This window comes from Haliotis cracherodii, unplaced genomic scaffold, assembly GCF_022045235.1.
Source record: "Haliotis cracherodii isolate W230 unplaced genomic scaffold, xgHalCrac1.p SCAF_5, whole genome shotgun sequence".
Classification (NCBI taxonomy): Eukaryota; Metazoa; Mollusca; class Gastropoda; order Lepetellida; family Haliotidae; genus Haliotis; species Haliotis cracherodii.
The window spans coordinates 18,446,240-18,464,355 of NW_027266308.1; the positions used below are offsets into that span (position 1 = coordinate 18,446,240).

At 38.0% G+C, this 18,116-nt stretch overlaps 1 protein-coding gene across 2 annotated transcripts in view; it reads right to left on the bottom strand.

Moving 5' to 3' along the window:
* LOC139443353 (protein MEMO1-like) overlaps positions 1-18,116 on the bottom strand; it is a 70,742-nt gene that overhangs the window by 27,235 nt on the left and 25,391 nt on the right. For both annotated transcript variants that reach the window (XM_071224341.1, XM_071224340.1), the window contains exons 4-5: positions 16,671-16,783; positions 4,519-4,630 (exon numbers count right to left, since the gene is read on the bottom strand). In XM_071224341.1, coding sequence (XP_071080442.1) covers positions 4,519-4,630; positions 16,671-16,783 — 225 coding nt within the window. The remainder of the gene's footprint in view (positions 1-4,518; positions 4,631-16,670; positions 16,784-18,116) is intronic.

The window sequence follows — 18,116 nt, forward strand, 5'->3', positions numbered from 1 at the left end:
TGGAATTAATCATATAATGGGTAGGTTTCTCGGCAGGATAAAGCCAACGGATAAAAACGATATCCGTTGGGGTCATATGCGGATAGAGATGCAAATATCAAAGGTCAAGTAGGGACTACTTTCACTGTTTATAAACAAACATGGCGTCGCGCTTGTCATTCGGCGATCGAGTCAGAATTAACCATCGGGAATCTGGATAAACTACAGAGATAATTGCTATCATTATCAAAAGAACAGTCTTATATACTGTAAATCAGTGCTTAACTGTGACGTAGCGAAGGCATTTTATAAGTTTTGGCAACTTTGGAGAAACAATTTTGCGAGGGCACGAGGCCTAGCCAAGCAGCATCAGTAGCTATATCTGTGCTTGTAGACCTCTGCGGCTTGAAACCTTCTCCACAAATTAAAATAGTTGGGTCTGGCTGAAATATGTTTGAATTGTTACCTTGTTTCGTTTTGTCGCTATGTGTACATCTGACTACACTGCTTAACGTTATGACAGGACATACCAACTGTCAACAACGTCTGACTGTGGCTGTGACGTCTCGTAAACTAGGTTTAGAGTAGCTTCTCTTTGACAAAGGACAGACCAATGGATTGCCACGAAAGGCAATTAAAAACAATTGCTGTTTTGCGTATATGTTGCTTCGCCACTATAAGAAACAGATTTCAGTTGGAACTACATTGGCTACTGTCACTGTCCGACTGACACATCACTTACCCTGTGACGTAATAAATATTAATGCGCACATTCCAGGAAAACTCGCAATGTTTCGGTAATGTTTATGAGAAGGGGGAAAGCGATTTTGAAGCACAGAATTAAAGAATGACATTATATGATAAAGAGGTTATTACGCTTGTGTGTTTGGGGATGGTAAATATCCTGTATTAGGAATAAACACTATGTATTTAGCTCGCCTAATGCAGGATATTTACCATCCCCAAACACACTCGCGTGATAACCTCTATATATTATTCCAAATAAAACAATAATTTCAGAGACAATTTCTTCTGACCATTGCATTAAAATTCTTTGAAGTAGTATCATTGGATCATTTTTACCTGAATCACCATTAGATTGGAGAAAACGTGTGTACAGCTGATTGCTATTTCCGGCTTAGTTTACAAGAAAATACACACAGTAATCTGAAACTCAGCATATAAAAAAAACGCCTTGGAGAGCAGGAAATACAATTTTAATGGTAAATCATAATGTCTTGTGATGTTTTATATCAAATTTCATATTTTTATTGACCAGGTTTGTCATACCTGTTTGTTGACCTGAATTTGCTGAAGGGATATGATGTGGGGGTTTTAAAGCACATAACACTTCATAAATCTTTTTTTACACTTTGAATCATAAACTACTATTCTAATATTTTTTTAAACACTGAAACATACATCATAGATCGTGTTGGCGGGAATTATCCTGGAAAATATTACCAATCAGATAAAATCTCCCCTGGTCCAAAAGCAAAGAGATTTCTGGGTGTGTGATGAGATTTTGCTAATTTTCAGAGATATTTCAACTTCACACAGTGGGGAAACTATTTGATTTTTGGAACTTGTGACTCAAATAATGTTACAAGTAATATTACCAGATCATATAGATGTATCATTGGATAAGATATTTTCAAACATTAATGATTCCATTGCGAATACATGTATTTAAAAATATAAGCATTAGTATTAACACAGAATTACATTCGACTTATATTTATGTTCATTGTCTACTTAAGGAGAAATTACACTAATATTTATAAATTTCTGTTCATTGTCGACTTGATGGGGAATTATTTGAGGGGACAATTATAGATCGTTTAGGAGGCATGTTTACTACCATCATTTCGTTGGCATTCAGGGGACAACAATCTGCAGTTATCAAATTTTGACAATGTGTGTTTAGATTGTAATTCAATATATTTAGAGTGATGACATGAAATAGCGACTGTTGTAAATGGTATTACAGTTTGTTGGCAAAAAATATATTATTTACACATTCCAGTGCTTTTGTCAATTTCGCCGTCTTATGTCCGTCTGAAGTGTGTACCATATCAGAGGCCGGGTCTCTGACTGTATCAAATGAAATCTTATCATTATGGACTGTCCAATTAACAAGAAGTGACAGTTCATCATACAATGACTATTGCTCCAGGTTTAGCCTCTTGTTTAATAAGCAACAATTAAAAGGCGGCGTGTTTGCCATGTGCAGCAGACAGAAAATATTTACAAGTAACTGGAAATTGAAAATTGTTGACATTCACGATGCTGAAGACTTATATTTGAATGATTAAGTCACAGTTTTCATTTTTTATGGAAAACTTTGGACGCAAACATTTCGTAGCATATTTTAAAAAATCTAAATCCAACTTCCTGTTTGGCTAGTAGAAATATTTCAAAATTGGTAATTCACGCATGATGGGCGCATTCATGAATACTGTTCCACTGGTGCTGTCACCAGCTAGGCGAATCTCATCTGAAATATAGTCGTTTCTGATCTGAAATTTGTAGATTATTATGGAGAAAGAGTTGAATGCATGATCATTTAGTTATTGTTTTGCTGTAATTCCAAAATCAAAAATACATGTAGATCAACGTCTGATTTCTGTTATGCACAGTAAGAGATAGCATGCAATGTTGCGAGTATGCAAATCGCTGTTTCCATTGACAACTTTTAACGATTGGATAAACTAGCATGTCAGTTTTTTTATGACATTTTTAGGTACCGTAGATATATTTATTCAAGCAATACAACATTTTTTATTTTTGTAGGTGAAAATGAGAGATGCAGATAAAACAATTGAAAGATCTACGCGATTTTCAATCGCGCTGATTGAATGTTGATGCAATATCTACGACAACTATACAAGAGTATTGCGGAATCGCAGCCTAAGTCAATCCCTGTGTTTGGCAGGCAGAGCATGTACTGTGGTGTTGGTCATCCACCCCACCTATGACAACACCTCGGTTAACACACAACAGCAGGATACATTGTCAGTACCCAGAGGGCATCACTGTCCTCGGACAACTCTGACATCATAATTGTTCTGAAAAAGAACCTGAAGTTGAACTATTCAGACTTTGAAGTACATTGATTATTTTATGGTGTTTGTTAAGGTATTAAGTTTTCTGCTGTTTAGAAATTTGAAGTGTTTTGAAGGAAAGTTAGAGAAAGTTCCACTTGAAGCTTAACAACTTCAGTAGTCTTGTTATTCTAAAAACAATGTGACTGTTCCAAAATCATGAAAGTCCAATCTTGACATGCTTGAAGTCTTAAAACTTAATAAAAGCTGGAGTACTGTTATCTGTTTCTGTTGTTTTCAATTGTGTATCAAGATATGTATGATATCGTGACCTTCCTGGACAGATGGAAAGACGAGGGGATGGACGCACACACTCCAGTCCTATATCCCCGGCCGCACTTCATGGAGGAGGAGAGTAATGCCCACATTTCAATGTTTACAGAGCAGTACTTCTCAGGAAGTTCAATTTTAAGACATGTGACACAAATTCATTACCAGATCATTATCAAGAAATATAAATATCTCATGTAACTACAATTTTATAACATTTACTAAATTAGGCAAGCTATCCAACCACCTAAAAGGTCTTCATTCCTAAATGAATTTTGTTTTATGTGGAGATATATAGTCTGGAAGTTATTTTAAGGTACCGACGTTTACTACAATATCTGAATAACTATCGGACCTACTCCAGTCAAAGTTGGTATGAGATTAGTAAACAGTCATACATAACTGGATATTACATTCAGACAAAGACAATCGGTGCATGAATAAATTTTTTGTCTATTTATCCACCCGTGACGAACAGGTCTGGTTGTTGATAAAATATAGTGATAGCTAAATAGACAGACAGGTCCAATAGTTTTTCAGATATTGTAATAAATGTCGGTACCTTAAATTAACTTCCAGACTATTGTATAGCTCAAGAATTCCTGAAGTACTCAAGCTCAACATTTACAAAGAGACTACCATTTCATTTTTCAAAGGGGACAGCAAGACAATCCAACATTTGCCAGCATGCATGATAAAGCCCCTGCTATTGCTGTCATGTGATATAACAGAACTGAAATTCCTAAGCTGAGCTTCTAAGGCTATGGTGTACACACCAAGTGAACAAAGAAGGACAAACTAGGACAGATACAGCATCAGCAAGAAAACCTTACACTTTCCAAAATACAACAAAGAAATTAACAGATTTCTTCATGTACACCTATTTATATTCACTGAAAAAGTTCTAAATAAAATTGTTAGCTGAACATGCTGATAATTCCAGTTGTTGATTGTTTTGAGAACATTCTCCTGGCATTATTAAGGTATACCTGTACACTCAACCAGAGAGCAACAGATACAGAAGCTTCCAGGAGAAGTGGAGAGTATGTCCCACTTCAAGTTGACACTGTGATAGAACTGAAATACTGTTCAAAGAGACATTAAACCAGCATCACTGATATACAGTTATCCACACCAAGTGTTTAGATATGAAGATATACAATACCTTTCCATGACCATTGCAATATATGGCAGCTGCATCTCTAAACTGTGTTCATCCTGGTCAGTGTCAAGTGACATGCTTTCAAAAGATGCACATGAATACAGCTCCTCATACACTGAAAAGATAATAATACCAGAGTGAAATTATCAGCATATGAACTAACAATTGACATACTTGAATCACATTTTACAAATTGACTGTAATATATACATGCTTACAGAGGAAAAGACTTCTATCATACATCGAAGAACTTCCCAACCAAGATGTAGAGGAACAAGAAAGAATCTGTACAATGCTACAGCAAATGAAGGAAAACAAAATGCAAATACCATTATTACAACCTACCAAATTTATATGTATAATTTTAGGCAGCTTTCTTGTTTGAGGAATGTATCCGTGAATATCCACATAAAGAAACAATATCCCATACATCTGCAGCTGTACAGAGAAACTTATTCAATGTCACGTGTCAGTGTAACAATCATATATTTTAAAATATTTATATCATTTCGGGATATAACCTGTGTTCTTTTCGCAACTGATCACTTAGTTTGTTTCAGTTGTTTCACATAGGTGTCAAGTCTCAAAGGTCTGCTGAGAAAGCCCACATGACAACTATTTTCATAATGTCCACAGTTCTTAAAAATATCCATGGGTTAGATAACAATGAGCGATCAATCAATATATTATTGGTAAACCCTTTGATCAAAGTATGTTGTTTTTACATCAGCACTTCGCATCACGATATGAATGTATTCCCTTTGCTTTAGTAAACCTAGACATGTAAAGTTGTAAACACTTACATTTGACATATCCACTGTGCAAGATGACAGTGATTAATCAATCAATGTATTTTCTGTTGATCCTTTGATTGACTTCACCTCATAAACCTGGATTTAGATTGAATAATTACCACAGACACAAGAAATGCCAAATGGGAACCTTTATCAGGTAATCTGAGTGATTCAACCACTAATTATACCTGTAATAAATTCATTTACTGAACATCAAGTGAATGATAACTAATACACAAGTGTAGAGTTATACCAGAAAAACGTGGATGGGACTGGTAATCGTATTATCCACACAATCTGAAATACGAAAATGCTTTCACTGCAGGGATACTTTTTTTTATTATTAAACTATAACCATTTCCAAATGATGACATCCGATGAGTTTTCGCTGTTCTTTTTGTCTGCTTGTTTAGGCTGAGGAAATTAATTAACATGCGCCCTTTGTCAGATCTTCATAGATCACAGGTAACCAATCAGTGTTTAAAAATGCATAAAACAAATATTGCCTCCAAGTTTATATACGCTGTCTTTACAGACGGTAGCCCAGTCTCTTGTCACACTCAGAGATTAGTGCCCCTTTAAAACTCAAAAATCATGCTCAAATGTAATATATATATATATATATATATATACATATACATACAAGAGCAAAAATGATTAAATATCTCAATTTTTTGGTGAAACTAAAGCAGAAAATATTTATTGAGTATATTATTATAATATATATGCATCTTGCTGTCGCGAATTCAGGAAAGCCTGAATGTTATTTTGAAACAAAATTTGTCACGTCCATTTTAGCACACCTGGAAGATGGTGTTTGCAAAACCTCTAGATGTAGAATCTATTGCGTAATTAACATAGTAAAAAACATCATCAGCATACCTCACAATAAGATGAATCATATTTTCATATACATATACGGTACAAGGTCAAACAGGTTTAATAATATGCCAGTTATATTGTCAAAGCCATATTGTTATTGCACATGAGCGATGATTACTGATACTATGTACTGATTTGTGTTTTTTCTGGCTATGACAGATGAAATATTTCCAAATTTACTGTAAATATTTTATAATGAAAGATTATCAGAAGATGACCCCTGTCTGTGACATCACATCTGGTGACCTTTGCACTTACTGAAAAACTGCAGTCAGATTTCGCAATTTTTATTTTTGTTTGTCTCTATAACTGAAAATGACAAATGAAACACTCGTTGAATTAGAAGATTGTCCACTTTTGCCAAGGTATATGTGAAGTCAATGCTAACTTTGTTGATATTAAAATAGCAATATTTTATGCTGAGGTTGGGCGAGGTGCGTCATGATTGATTTTCGTACATCTGCTAGCATTACAACACGTGATTTGTATGTTTGAATATGAAACATATTCATCCAAAACACTTGAAGTTAGGATTGGTAAATATTCATAAGTTGATTATTGTATCCTCCAAACTTTATAACATAACACGTTAGATTTCCTCAACTGATATGACCTCGAACATTAAGTTTTTATTCTAACGTTTGGATAATAACTTTACTGAAATAGTTCATAATTTACCATCAACCTGTTTTTGGCCGATCAAAAAATAAGAATTTATGCTTAGTTAAAATCAAGCTATCGGAGATATGATTATTAAAATCAATTTGTACAAGTTTAACGATTTAAACAGGTTCCTAATATGATACGCATCTCACCTTCAATAACATAATTCAGATAAGAAAATATACAAATTTTATGATAGCTTTTGTCTTAAGCTCTGTATCTTTGAAAATGTCGGGATATGTTTATATGACAATGTGCAAAATATTGGTTCAAATGTCCCTTATTTAATGAAGGACTGAAATCACCCACCCTCTTTACAGATCCTTATGCTAAAATTAATCCTGTAGGCAGGGCTAAGAAGTGTGGAAACAATTCAGCAGGCTAAAGGTTAAGATGAACCAAGCCTGCAGACTAAATCTGCCTTGGGTTGGTTGTCGTAATTGCTGTGAGGGGCTGATGAGTAGGTTTAACCACTCTGGCAGGGGTAGTGGATTGTTTTCTGTGAGATTTCTAAGATCTACAAACCACCTCCTTGCCAGCCACCAGGGCATGACCAAAATCAAATGTGTATCGTTTGAGTTAGTTCTGTTTAAGGAGACACCTCCAAAGACGTTCGACTCATTGGTCCACTAAGTGAAATGTGTCTGATGTGAGACAATAGAGTGATGGCTACATACGGGTTTAGATGTAAGATGCCAGGAACTGCTGTATTGGGCGTATGTGTGAACACTCTCTGCTTGTCAAAACCTGGGCTTATGTGAGCAATCCCAGTAACACTTGTCACTGACAAAAGTGTAACTGGCTGTTGAAGAGCAGGTAGCAGATTGTTGTCTACAAGGCTGTAAAGTTGAAAAATCGACTATATGAGGGCTTCTGATCGTGTAGTAGAAAATAGTGTTCGTATGCAAACCAATGCCAGCTCCCATATAGACTAAATAAATGCCCTCCTCAACCGATTGCTGAGTTACGACGTTGCCCAAGCGCTCCCGTTCTTATATCGAGGTGACGATGAAGGGAGGTGCCTCGTTACTCTGTGTGCGCCTCGATACTGTGCATGTTGGCATTGGCAGTCTACTGAAGTTAGTGATATGGTCACATGGATGTACAGCGACAAGCAACTGATGGAAAGGTTGCAGCATTACATACCAGTAAGCAAGCAAGCAAACCAGTCTGGAACAATGACCCTGCACAGCTACCATTAGGTCAGTTGACCTGATTCCAGCAAAGTCTGGATGTTTACAGTTCTTGACCCGTGAAATTTAAATCACTGTTAGACCCGAATTTTAGATATTTGTAGTTCATTGAAAATTCTTTCAATTGGAACTTTGTTAGGGTTTGTATGTGTACATGGGTGCATGTGTTTAGTATAGTTATAAGATAAAACATAAGAAACAGCCAGCCCTTGCTGCCAGTGGCCGTTTCAGGCTATTTTCCCAGGGGTTGGTGACAGCAATAGTAAAATGCTGCAGCTAAGACTTAAAAGTTAATTGTCTTGTGTGGAGTCTTAGAGGTCGTGACCTGATCAACCGCGATAAGCATCCCACAAGAATGTCAGATATATAGTTAGACGAATGAGTTTGAGAAAGAGGGCAGAGAGTTTTAAGATACCAAAGAAGTAAGACATGTTTCTAAGAGAGTGTAAGAAGATTGTGTTAAGGGAATAGAGGACATACGGTTTTTCAACCTGTCCAAGCCACTGTCCCAGCCACTGTCAAAGCCATGGTACAAGTAGCTATCCTGCATTTATCCTGCAACTGTGCTGTTCATTATATTATGACTTATTCTGGGAATGTGTGATATATTATTCAATTATTGTGTGGATATTCACTGAATTTATGGAATTATGTTATACAGAATTTGTGAAGTTTGAAATTAAAGACAATATTAAAGTGCTGGATCGAGTTGAAACTTTAATATCCTCTATCTCCATTAACTAGATAATTTAAGAGTTCACAATCACCCTGTGCAGTAACCTCAAATCCTGCATTATGCCGGAGACAGGGTTGAGCTCCACACATGGACAATCCACTGTGAACTGTGTGGTAAACAGACAAGTGGTGTTTTCAAGTTCTGTGTAGGATGTGTGACTTGGCCGATGCAGGCACAAGTTGATCTCCATGAAATTTGTGTCACCTTGGTCTTGTCCTGTCCTGTGTATGATGATCCTACCAGGTGGGTACCCGGTAGCATATGACGATGCTGTGAAATGTCTACTCAAACGTGAATGTGTGATGATCTTCAAGTTTGGTATAGATTATGTCTACCAGAAGCCACATGAAACACAATCTACAAGAGTACTAAGGCCTCTGTTGAAGGTTGAATGTACGCAGATAGACGGGCAAATGGGTGGGAACTTTCACAGATTCCTCACCATGAGGCCAGGCTCTGCCTAACGTTGAGGAAATGTCAGAGCTCTGTTGGATGCTGAAAGTCTATCACTGTCTGTAAGTGGTCTAGACAATTGGCTCTGGCCTCTGTCAGGTCTTATTCCAAGGCCTAGGATGAGGATGCCAAGGCTTCAGTGAGCGCCTGACCTCGGTCTAAATGAAGGGGAACCTAACATCTGGGATTTTAAGCATGGTTGGCTTGGGTGAGCCTGTCATCCTCTGGGGGTCCTCGTCCAAGATATGCACCTGGTCAGCCACTCCAAAGGCATGATCAGGAAAGTCATTAGGAAACGCTGCTGCAAGTGTCAGCTTGGAGAATCTTCATCTAACGCCTTGACCATATCCCTGAACATGGGATCTGGTGGTCTCCCCAAATGGTGTACTTCTTGTCAATCCCAGGCCTGGGGATGGAGCTACCGACAAAAGTCAGTCCATCTTGTTGCCATGGAAACGTAAAAAATAAAAATTTCTAAAATTTCTCAATAGCAAAAGGAACCAGTTCAGAATGTACCTGACAGACCTGCAAAGTTTCATGAAAAAATATTGGACGGTTTATGAGTTATGCTCCGGAAACTAACCCTACCCTCTCAGAACCTAAGCCCATCTTGTTGCCATGGAAACGTAAAAAATAAAAATTTCTAAAATTTCTCAATAGCAAAAGGAACCAGTTCTGCATGTACCTGACAGACCTGCAAAGTTTCATGAAAACATATTGAACGGTTTATGAGTTATGCTCCGGAAACGAAATGTGACGGACGGAGCCCGTTTCTATATCCCCCACCAACTTCGGGTTGTGAAAGTTGGGTGTGAAAACGAACGCTGTGCTCCAAAAACTGTACTTGTTTGAAATGTAAACAAAGCAAAATTCTGATTTTACAGTGTAGCTTTTTCTCCTATTTTGAGCTTTCTATTCGTCTATTCATTCAAGATATTGGCTCAACTATTCAGAATATGCATGGGAAAAGAATTGTAGGAAGAATTAGTGAATTTAAAATAGATACATTGCCATGATTTGATATTTTCAACAGAAATTGTCAAAGTTACCGTTCTGTGTAACGCCGTGACTGATGCAAAATCACGCACAACGACAACAGTATTTATTAGAATTTCTGACTATTTTCGTTGGTTTCAATGAAAATTATAACAACAACAGTACGTAGATTGTCAGAATGTTTCTGATTACTTACATGTCACATTTATGTATATACAATCCCTGTATCAATGAAAGTCCCCTCGTCAAATACCGCATACTGATGACAGTGAACACGCCATTTTGTAAAAGTCGGTCACCGGTAGTGATGTCATACGTCAACATAATGTTGTACATATTTGGTAATTTCTTCAAGGTGAAGGTCCTTGAATGAGAGTGCATATGATCATTGTATCATGCTGTTTACAGTTTCACTTATGATGAAAATTTTGCATATCTTTTATACATTTTTTCACACAATTATTTTCACTTTGGATATTTGTCAATGTTCAAAATGATATCATAAGTAAATATAGGCCCAAACATGTATGAACGAACCTTTGACGATCTCCTGTTTGTTTGAATATTGTTTAAATTACAATTGATAGGTTTATAGTGTCGAATACGATACTTCTTTCCTTTGGACAAGTGTTACAAGATGAAGTGTAAATGTAACTGCAACAAGTACTTATTTCTTTGGATGTGTAATAGTCAATATCATAGTCAAGTTCATATAACCAATGTCCATGAATAGCCGTTTCTTTTTATTTTATTACTAAAACTGAATATATTTCTTTAACTTTGGATAATATTTTTCGTTTTAATATATGCACACATTTCTGAAAGAATTGTTTTGGTCTTGGAATTGTTTTTAATGTCGTTTGATACACAGAACAGTGAAATCAAACGATTCGCCAGGTGCGCATTACTCACAAACAAGTTACGAATTATTCCTCTCGTTTTGCATTATATAATCAATGGGTTCACTCTTTTTTCAATATTGTGATCAAAGGATATTAAACTGTTTACTTTATTTCTCCAGGAATTGTAAAAAGTATAAAAATCAAACCCATGCCAGGTACCCCGTTGGTTCAACCTTATACGATTATCCTGATAATTCTTTACCAATAGAGCTTTCTTTGCATCTTTTATTGTGTAATTCTGAGAGGAGATGAAGAGAAATAATAACAAATAATGAACAAATATCTGTCCAATATTGAATATAATTTTGCTTGTTTTGAAATATCCTTTTGGGTATTTCATTACGTAAATTGATGCCAAACAGGTGCGTGTCTTGTCCAGTTTAGATACACGATAAACTATCTAATTGTTTACATATTCAAGACATTATTTACTTAGTGAAAGCAGTCATTTTATGTTGTGTCGAAAAAGCGTTTTACACATCGAGATTTTCCATACCATGAACGAAAATTAGGGGGGATATATATTAATCAAAATACCAGGGTCGTCTTTCTCCGACGTTATCAAAGACATAAAACCAGCTATGACGTCAAAAGGAATGGTGTTTTTTGGGGGGCATTTCATTACATTTGATGATAAGGCTGGTGCTCCAATAATAATGATGCAACATTAGTCAAATTACACTTACACAATCAGGAGAATGTTGGAATCTAAGGACTTATAGGTTAAATAGGGCCATCCATTTCTCTATTACCTCTTTTTTATGAAGTATGATTTCATTATTTCTTATGGGGTTTTTTTATAACTAAACTTATACAGTTTCAATATCGATATTTGTGTTGGAATAGTTTGATTTCTCGTGAACAGAAACACAACAAAAATATATTCTCATTACCAACAGCTTATTGTGTGTAACCACTGCGTCGCCTTTTGACGTCATAGAGAAAAATCAGTTTTCGTCATATACGGCATGCTATTTTTGGCATTGAATGTATGTCATTATACATACGCATATAACTCCATTTGATATGTAGTAATGTCGTTCAGATATTAGGCAGTATTTTGTTCGCTCACAGTTTCCGTAAAGCTTCAAAATAAAAAAAATCTTTAGAATCTTAGAAGTGTTTTTTTTTTTAAACCGGTTTAATATTTGCAGTTACATTTACACCATCAAATAGGAAATTAAATATTCTCCACCTCTGCATAATTTTATAGCCAGAGGTAGATCCAGTGCCGTGTGAGAGTAATTCTTGCTCAACCTTCACTTTTCCAATCTTAGGAAAATGTGTGTCAGAAAAAAAACTCGGCATCCAGAGGGTGCTGACCTAAGAGCTGACCCTCTAATCTGGGGTGATAAACACCAGAGAGTTCGACAGGCCCCGCTCGGGAATCTGAGAATCAACCGCGTAGGGGATTGGTGACCTGTTGTCTACCATTCTGGTAGAGGTAATTATATTCTGACTGCGACGAGGGAGGGACCAGCAGGAAATGGCATTTTCCTAGACTTGCGGCAGGTTTTGGACTGTCGAAGGAAAACCTTCAATGCCTGCACTGGGCATAACCAAAGCTCAGCTCCACCTCCACCTAGACGAGAGTGGGGAAGGAGTTTATTCTTGACAATGAAGTTCCAGCACAGCCCAAGATGTACGGCGCATTTGAACCGGACACAGGAGCCGTCAGGGACGTGTAGATCACTGACCCCTGCATCGGTAGCTTACACCATTATCTTTGTAAGGTCACAGAGGGAAGACGTGTGGTTTGAAGGGAGACGTCTGATGAGCCAGTAAAACCATGTTCAGATCCCACACAGGCGGTCCGAACTTGGCTTTCTGATCTTCAAGACGATATGAACGTAGCAAGGTCTGAAGTTCAGGAATTTTTGTCATTCTCCGATCGTTCGGGACACAGAGTTAATGGCAACAAGATAAGTAGAGATGGTAGAGCCTTTCAACCGATGTGTGCTGTGCAAGCAAAGGAGACACTGCGGTGATGCTGTCAACAGATCCTGGTTTTTGAGCAGATGGCCTGAAAGGAGTATCCTTTGTCATCATACATCCCCAGACGGATAATGGGCTAAAGCAATAGCCTTGGCCGTTCTAGCCGAGTAGCCCTTGGCTCCTAGGGCATTTGGCAGATGTGCCAGGTGTGCACACAGATGTGGCAATCTGCAGCGTGGGTGTAACAGGAGGTTCAGCCACACCGGAAGTTCTAGGGGCTAGGAGGTCAACCAACCAATTTCTTGCCGGCCACAAGGACATGATCAAAATCAGTGTCAGGTTCCGAGGGGCCTGTAATATTTGAAGAACCCCTTGAAGGAGAGCCGGAGATAGAAAAGTATTCACGGTTAATCCTGCCAAGGGAACACTGAGGGTGTGGACTGCCACTGCTGACGGATCCAGATGTAGGATGTCAGTATGTGCCAGAACATGCTCTCAACCTGGAAAGTGTTCAACAAGAACCAAGTCAATGAAGCAGAATGTCTGGTTTAGCAGGGATGGAGAGTGGAGAGTACCCTGGTTCCGGAGACACCACACCACAGTGATGTTGTCCGTGGATATGAACGAATGCTGCACGAAGCAATTTGACCTGTTCCATCCCCAGATAGTCGTATAAGCACTCTCGTTCTTATGTCTAGGTGACGATGAAGAAAGGCAACGCGATACTCGGTATGTAGTCATCAGGGGTCGATGGAACAGTTCAGGGAAGATTTAGAAAACTGACACTGTATCTGGTAGCCAAAGGCTGAAGATAATAAAAATTCTGTAGTCTAAAAGATCATTCGTAAGAAGTAAGACAATTTTTGGACATTTCACACCCTGAACGCCATATACAAGAGCTCATGTTCTTACAGCGAGAGGGCGATGAAATGCGGTGCCTTGTGACTGCTGGGTTGGTTGTGGAGGTCTACTGTTTCCATCCTCTGCACATGGACTACGACTATGTCTGGTTGAGTGGTTGCACCATACATACAAGTGAGCATGCAAACCAATGTGAAGAAGTACATTGCACTGCTCCCATTAGGTCAGTTGACCTAATTCCGGTCTGAGAAGTTTACAGTCAGAGTTCTTGACACGTGATGTAAATCACCCTGCATAGTAGCCTAGAAAACTGCATTGTAGGAGGAAATGAAGTGTGATCTCCACACACAGACAATCCCCAGTCAACTGTGTGGTAAACTGTGTACCGAGTCCTGTGAAAAAAAGTGGGCGCACCATGAAAGAATTGGGAGCGCTGTGTCAACGATTATCCTGAGGAGCCTATGAAGCTGTCATAAAGACTAAGTGAGCTTAAACAGTGAAGATCTGCAAGTTCTGATAAAGACGATGTCCGCCAGAAGCAATGTGAACCCAGTTCAACAAGAGAAATATCACCTTCTCTGTGTACTTGTTTACCAATGAGGCTGGAAAAAGGCGGGAAACTTCTCCACACCTTCAACACGAGGCCAGGCTTAAGTAGAGGGGTGAATTTCCAATTCAATGAAAACCAAGCACGTATCTGCCAAGCGGTTTGTAGTTGGTTTTGAAGAACCTGCTTCAACTAACATGTGAGCTCCTTCAGCCACATCAAAGGAGTGAACCTGGAGGTCATCTCTCCTAAAGCGTGGAGTTGTAAACAACGGGGTTAAGGAGAACGTCGCAAAAATCCTTGTCCACTACCGAAGTGAGAACAGTCAATAAAGAGTCTGGAAGGGAGGGTCTAAGTAGGGGCCAAATTTGGTGCCCTGTCCATGTCAGGGCCCGGAGACGGAGTAACAGAGGCAAAAAGATCAGCCAACCAGTCGGCAAGGTGAATCAGACCAAAATGTCCTCTGGTTTGAACAGATCCTTCCCAGGAATCTGAACGATAGTCACAATCCCGACAACATATGGGAGAGTGGGTACGGGAGCAGCTACGAGATCGAAAAGACATGGTTTCTCCTTGCCACTCTGTCGTGACTATCAAGGTGATGAGGGTCCATAACAGACGGAGGCACAGTGGTGCCGGTGAGGTAATCACCACTGCAATATCGACACTGCTCTGTGAAAGTACAGGGCATCGTACAATCAAGGCAAAGAGGTTGGGGGTCCCGACCAGATTTGTTCCCACGGCAACCAGTACAACAAAGCATAAATTCTGGAATTCAAGTCATATTGATGAGTCAAGCACACAATGGGAAATGGGCGGCATAATGTAACTCAAAAACTTTTGTTTTTTTAATAGTTTATGTGCACAAACAATTACGCAAGAAGTAGTGAAAAGGAAAGCTTTAAAACACACAAACATGAGGTAAAACAAAAATAATGGATTACCAAGGCCAAATAAAAGAATTCAGAATGCAAGACACGAAAGTGGCAGGTGGAACAACAATACGCCTGTAAATTACCGCGACTAGAGCCATAAAACATTAAAAAATATGTATAGGAAGACCACAAAGGGCACAAACCATAAACAGAAGATAACATAAAAACAAATGATGACTGTAGAAACACACAATGTAGCAAAATAATAGGTTTTATTTCCACAAGGGTACAACAGTACATCTGTCCGTGGAGATGACAAAGCAGTAATGTGCTCTTATGTGACATCATAGCTTCACATGCTGACTGTGTGAGGGTACTGCCAGTTACCGGTTGGAACAACTTTTCTTTAGCAGCTGGATCACACACAGTTTGCCTTTCTGTCAGAAAACAGCAGTAAATGCACTAGGGAGGAATGCAGGAAAAGTTTAAAAATTTACATTCTCTGGAAACAAGCAAAACTTCTTCGTTTCTCTTCTCCACGACTGTCAGCCATGTTTCGCATGCTGTGGTCAACAGTGAGTGGTGTTGTAGGTCAGCGTAATGCGGAATTTAACGGTTATGACCAATTGTGTTCATATCTGATAGTGGCTGTGTGGGGATTGCAATGAGAATCACTGTTACAACGATAGTTTCTCCATTTATCATATTTGAAACTATTCCTTCGCACTTGGTAGCTATACACACGATATTGCTAACATAAATTTTGATAATGCTTCTTTTCATTCAAATACCATATTCGACGTTATAAGCTCCCCGTCCTAATAAGCGCCCACGGCGATATTTGCTTATATATTGGCTAGTGAACAATCCCAATTAGCACCCCTTCCAATTAATCAATGTACACAAGACGTATTTATTTGTGTATAGTACACACTCCTGTGTTATATGCACCCTTAATTATGGGCAATTAAATTCTGGAAAATATATCTGGGGTGTATGACATGACTTTTCTTCTGTATCATTTTAGGCTGTCAGCATAAACCACGAAATTTATGATCTTTCAACTCTTTTTTCTCTCACCAAAATTATATTCTAATAAGAGCCCCTTATTTCTTATTTTGAGCGCGCCCTGGGCGCTTATTACGTCGAATACGGTAGATAGGAGGGCATGTTATGGAAATTGACCCCTTGAAAAGCCAAATAAACAAGAGGTAAACCCTGACTCATGTGATCTACACCTTTTGATCGTTAACATTCTGTACAAAATTGTGTGCACATATATATAAATCAGAATATTGTACTAAATTGAAAGACAAACCTTTTGTGTCAATAGGGAGATCATACAGAGGTGTTTGATACCGTTCAGCAGTTGACAGGGCACATCCTGATAAACGCACATGGTGAGAAGGTCCCAAGATAAATATTCTTTTACTGAAACAAATTAAATATATTATTTTGTAAATTGACAACTGTCATACTTACCACTTCTCTATTACAGAATTAGAAGAGAACTGTACTAGCAGTCAATTCAAACTTTTTATCAGCTAACAGAAACAACAACAGAAGGGGTTATAACAGAGCCAACCCCCTCACTGCTGGCCTTGTTCCAAGGCTGTACTGTAAGTCCATGGGTGTATAGTAATTCTATCCTTGTAATAGGCAAGTCTGGATAAGAAGGCAGTACTGATGTTTACTGTTTACGGATCTGTTATCTCTACTTGCCTGTTATAAGGATAGGATAACTGTACACCCATAGGCTTATTGTTTAGTAGAGTCTTGGAGCAAGGCTAATTGTAATGATGTGGCAATGTTTCAGCCGAATGATAGGTGACCTTTGAAGACCTTGGCTGGCACTCTTCTTTAACATTCATGATAACTTCTATTGCTACCTGGTATATATCACCAGAATATGCTCTCTTACAATTAGCAAATGGGAAAAAGTAACTGATATATCTCAGTTCAACAATAACTAATATAAAGGAGTATCACTATCATCAAAGCATTCTGATTTGTGAAATGGTCTTGTTAAAACAAAGACTACTTGACAAACCACATGTTTTATTTACCAATGTAAGATAGCTACAAGATAAAATGCAAATAACAATGAAGAACGAAGTGTGGTTTATTTTACAATAAACATTCTTCTATCATGATGTAATGTCAGGAGATTTGAATATGCGCTCGCAACTTGATGATGTCGTTAATTGTACTACACCATTTTTGACAGGGAAGTGTCTCATGAGATGTTCCCTATACATGTAGCTGGGCACCACAGATGAACGCTATCGCTGAACAATCGTATTTAAAAGTGGAAAAGATATGATATTTTATTTTTGAAGCTTGTACATTCTATAATCATTTAAGAGGCTGTACAAAATGTTGACATCTCATATGAGAAATAAACGACTTGTGGCCATTGTTTATCGTAGTATAAAACACTGCAGGAAACTGCAGCACTCATGGTTTATTCTCCCTGTAGTGTTTTATTGTACGAAAAACAACTCTCAGACGTCATTTATTTCTAAAGGTACTGACACTCCTCTTTGAAATACACTTATGGTTATGTTGGATGTTGTTTTTTTTAACTTCTGCTATCTTCAAATGCAACCTTTTGTTAAGAATGAGTGTTGTGCCAAATGGCTCTTAAGGAGAAAAGATTTGAAGACTTTTTTGTAAGAATTGAATTTGCGAAGAAGGCAAGGGAAGCAAGATACTATTTCTTGCAAAACTTATCTGAAGAATTTATTTTGTAGAGCGATGACAA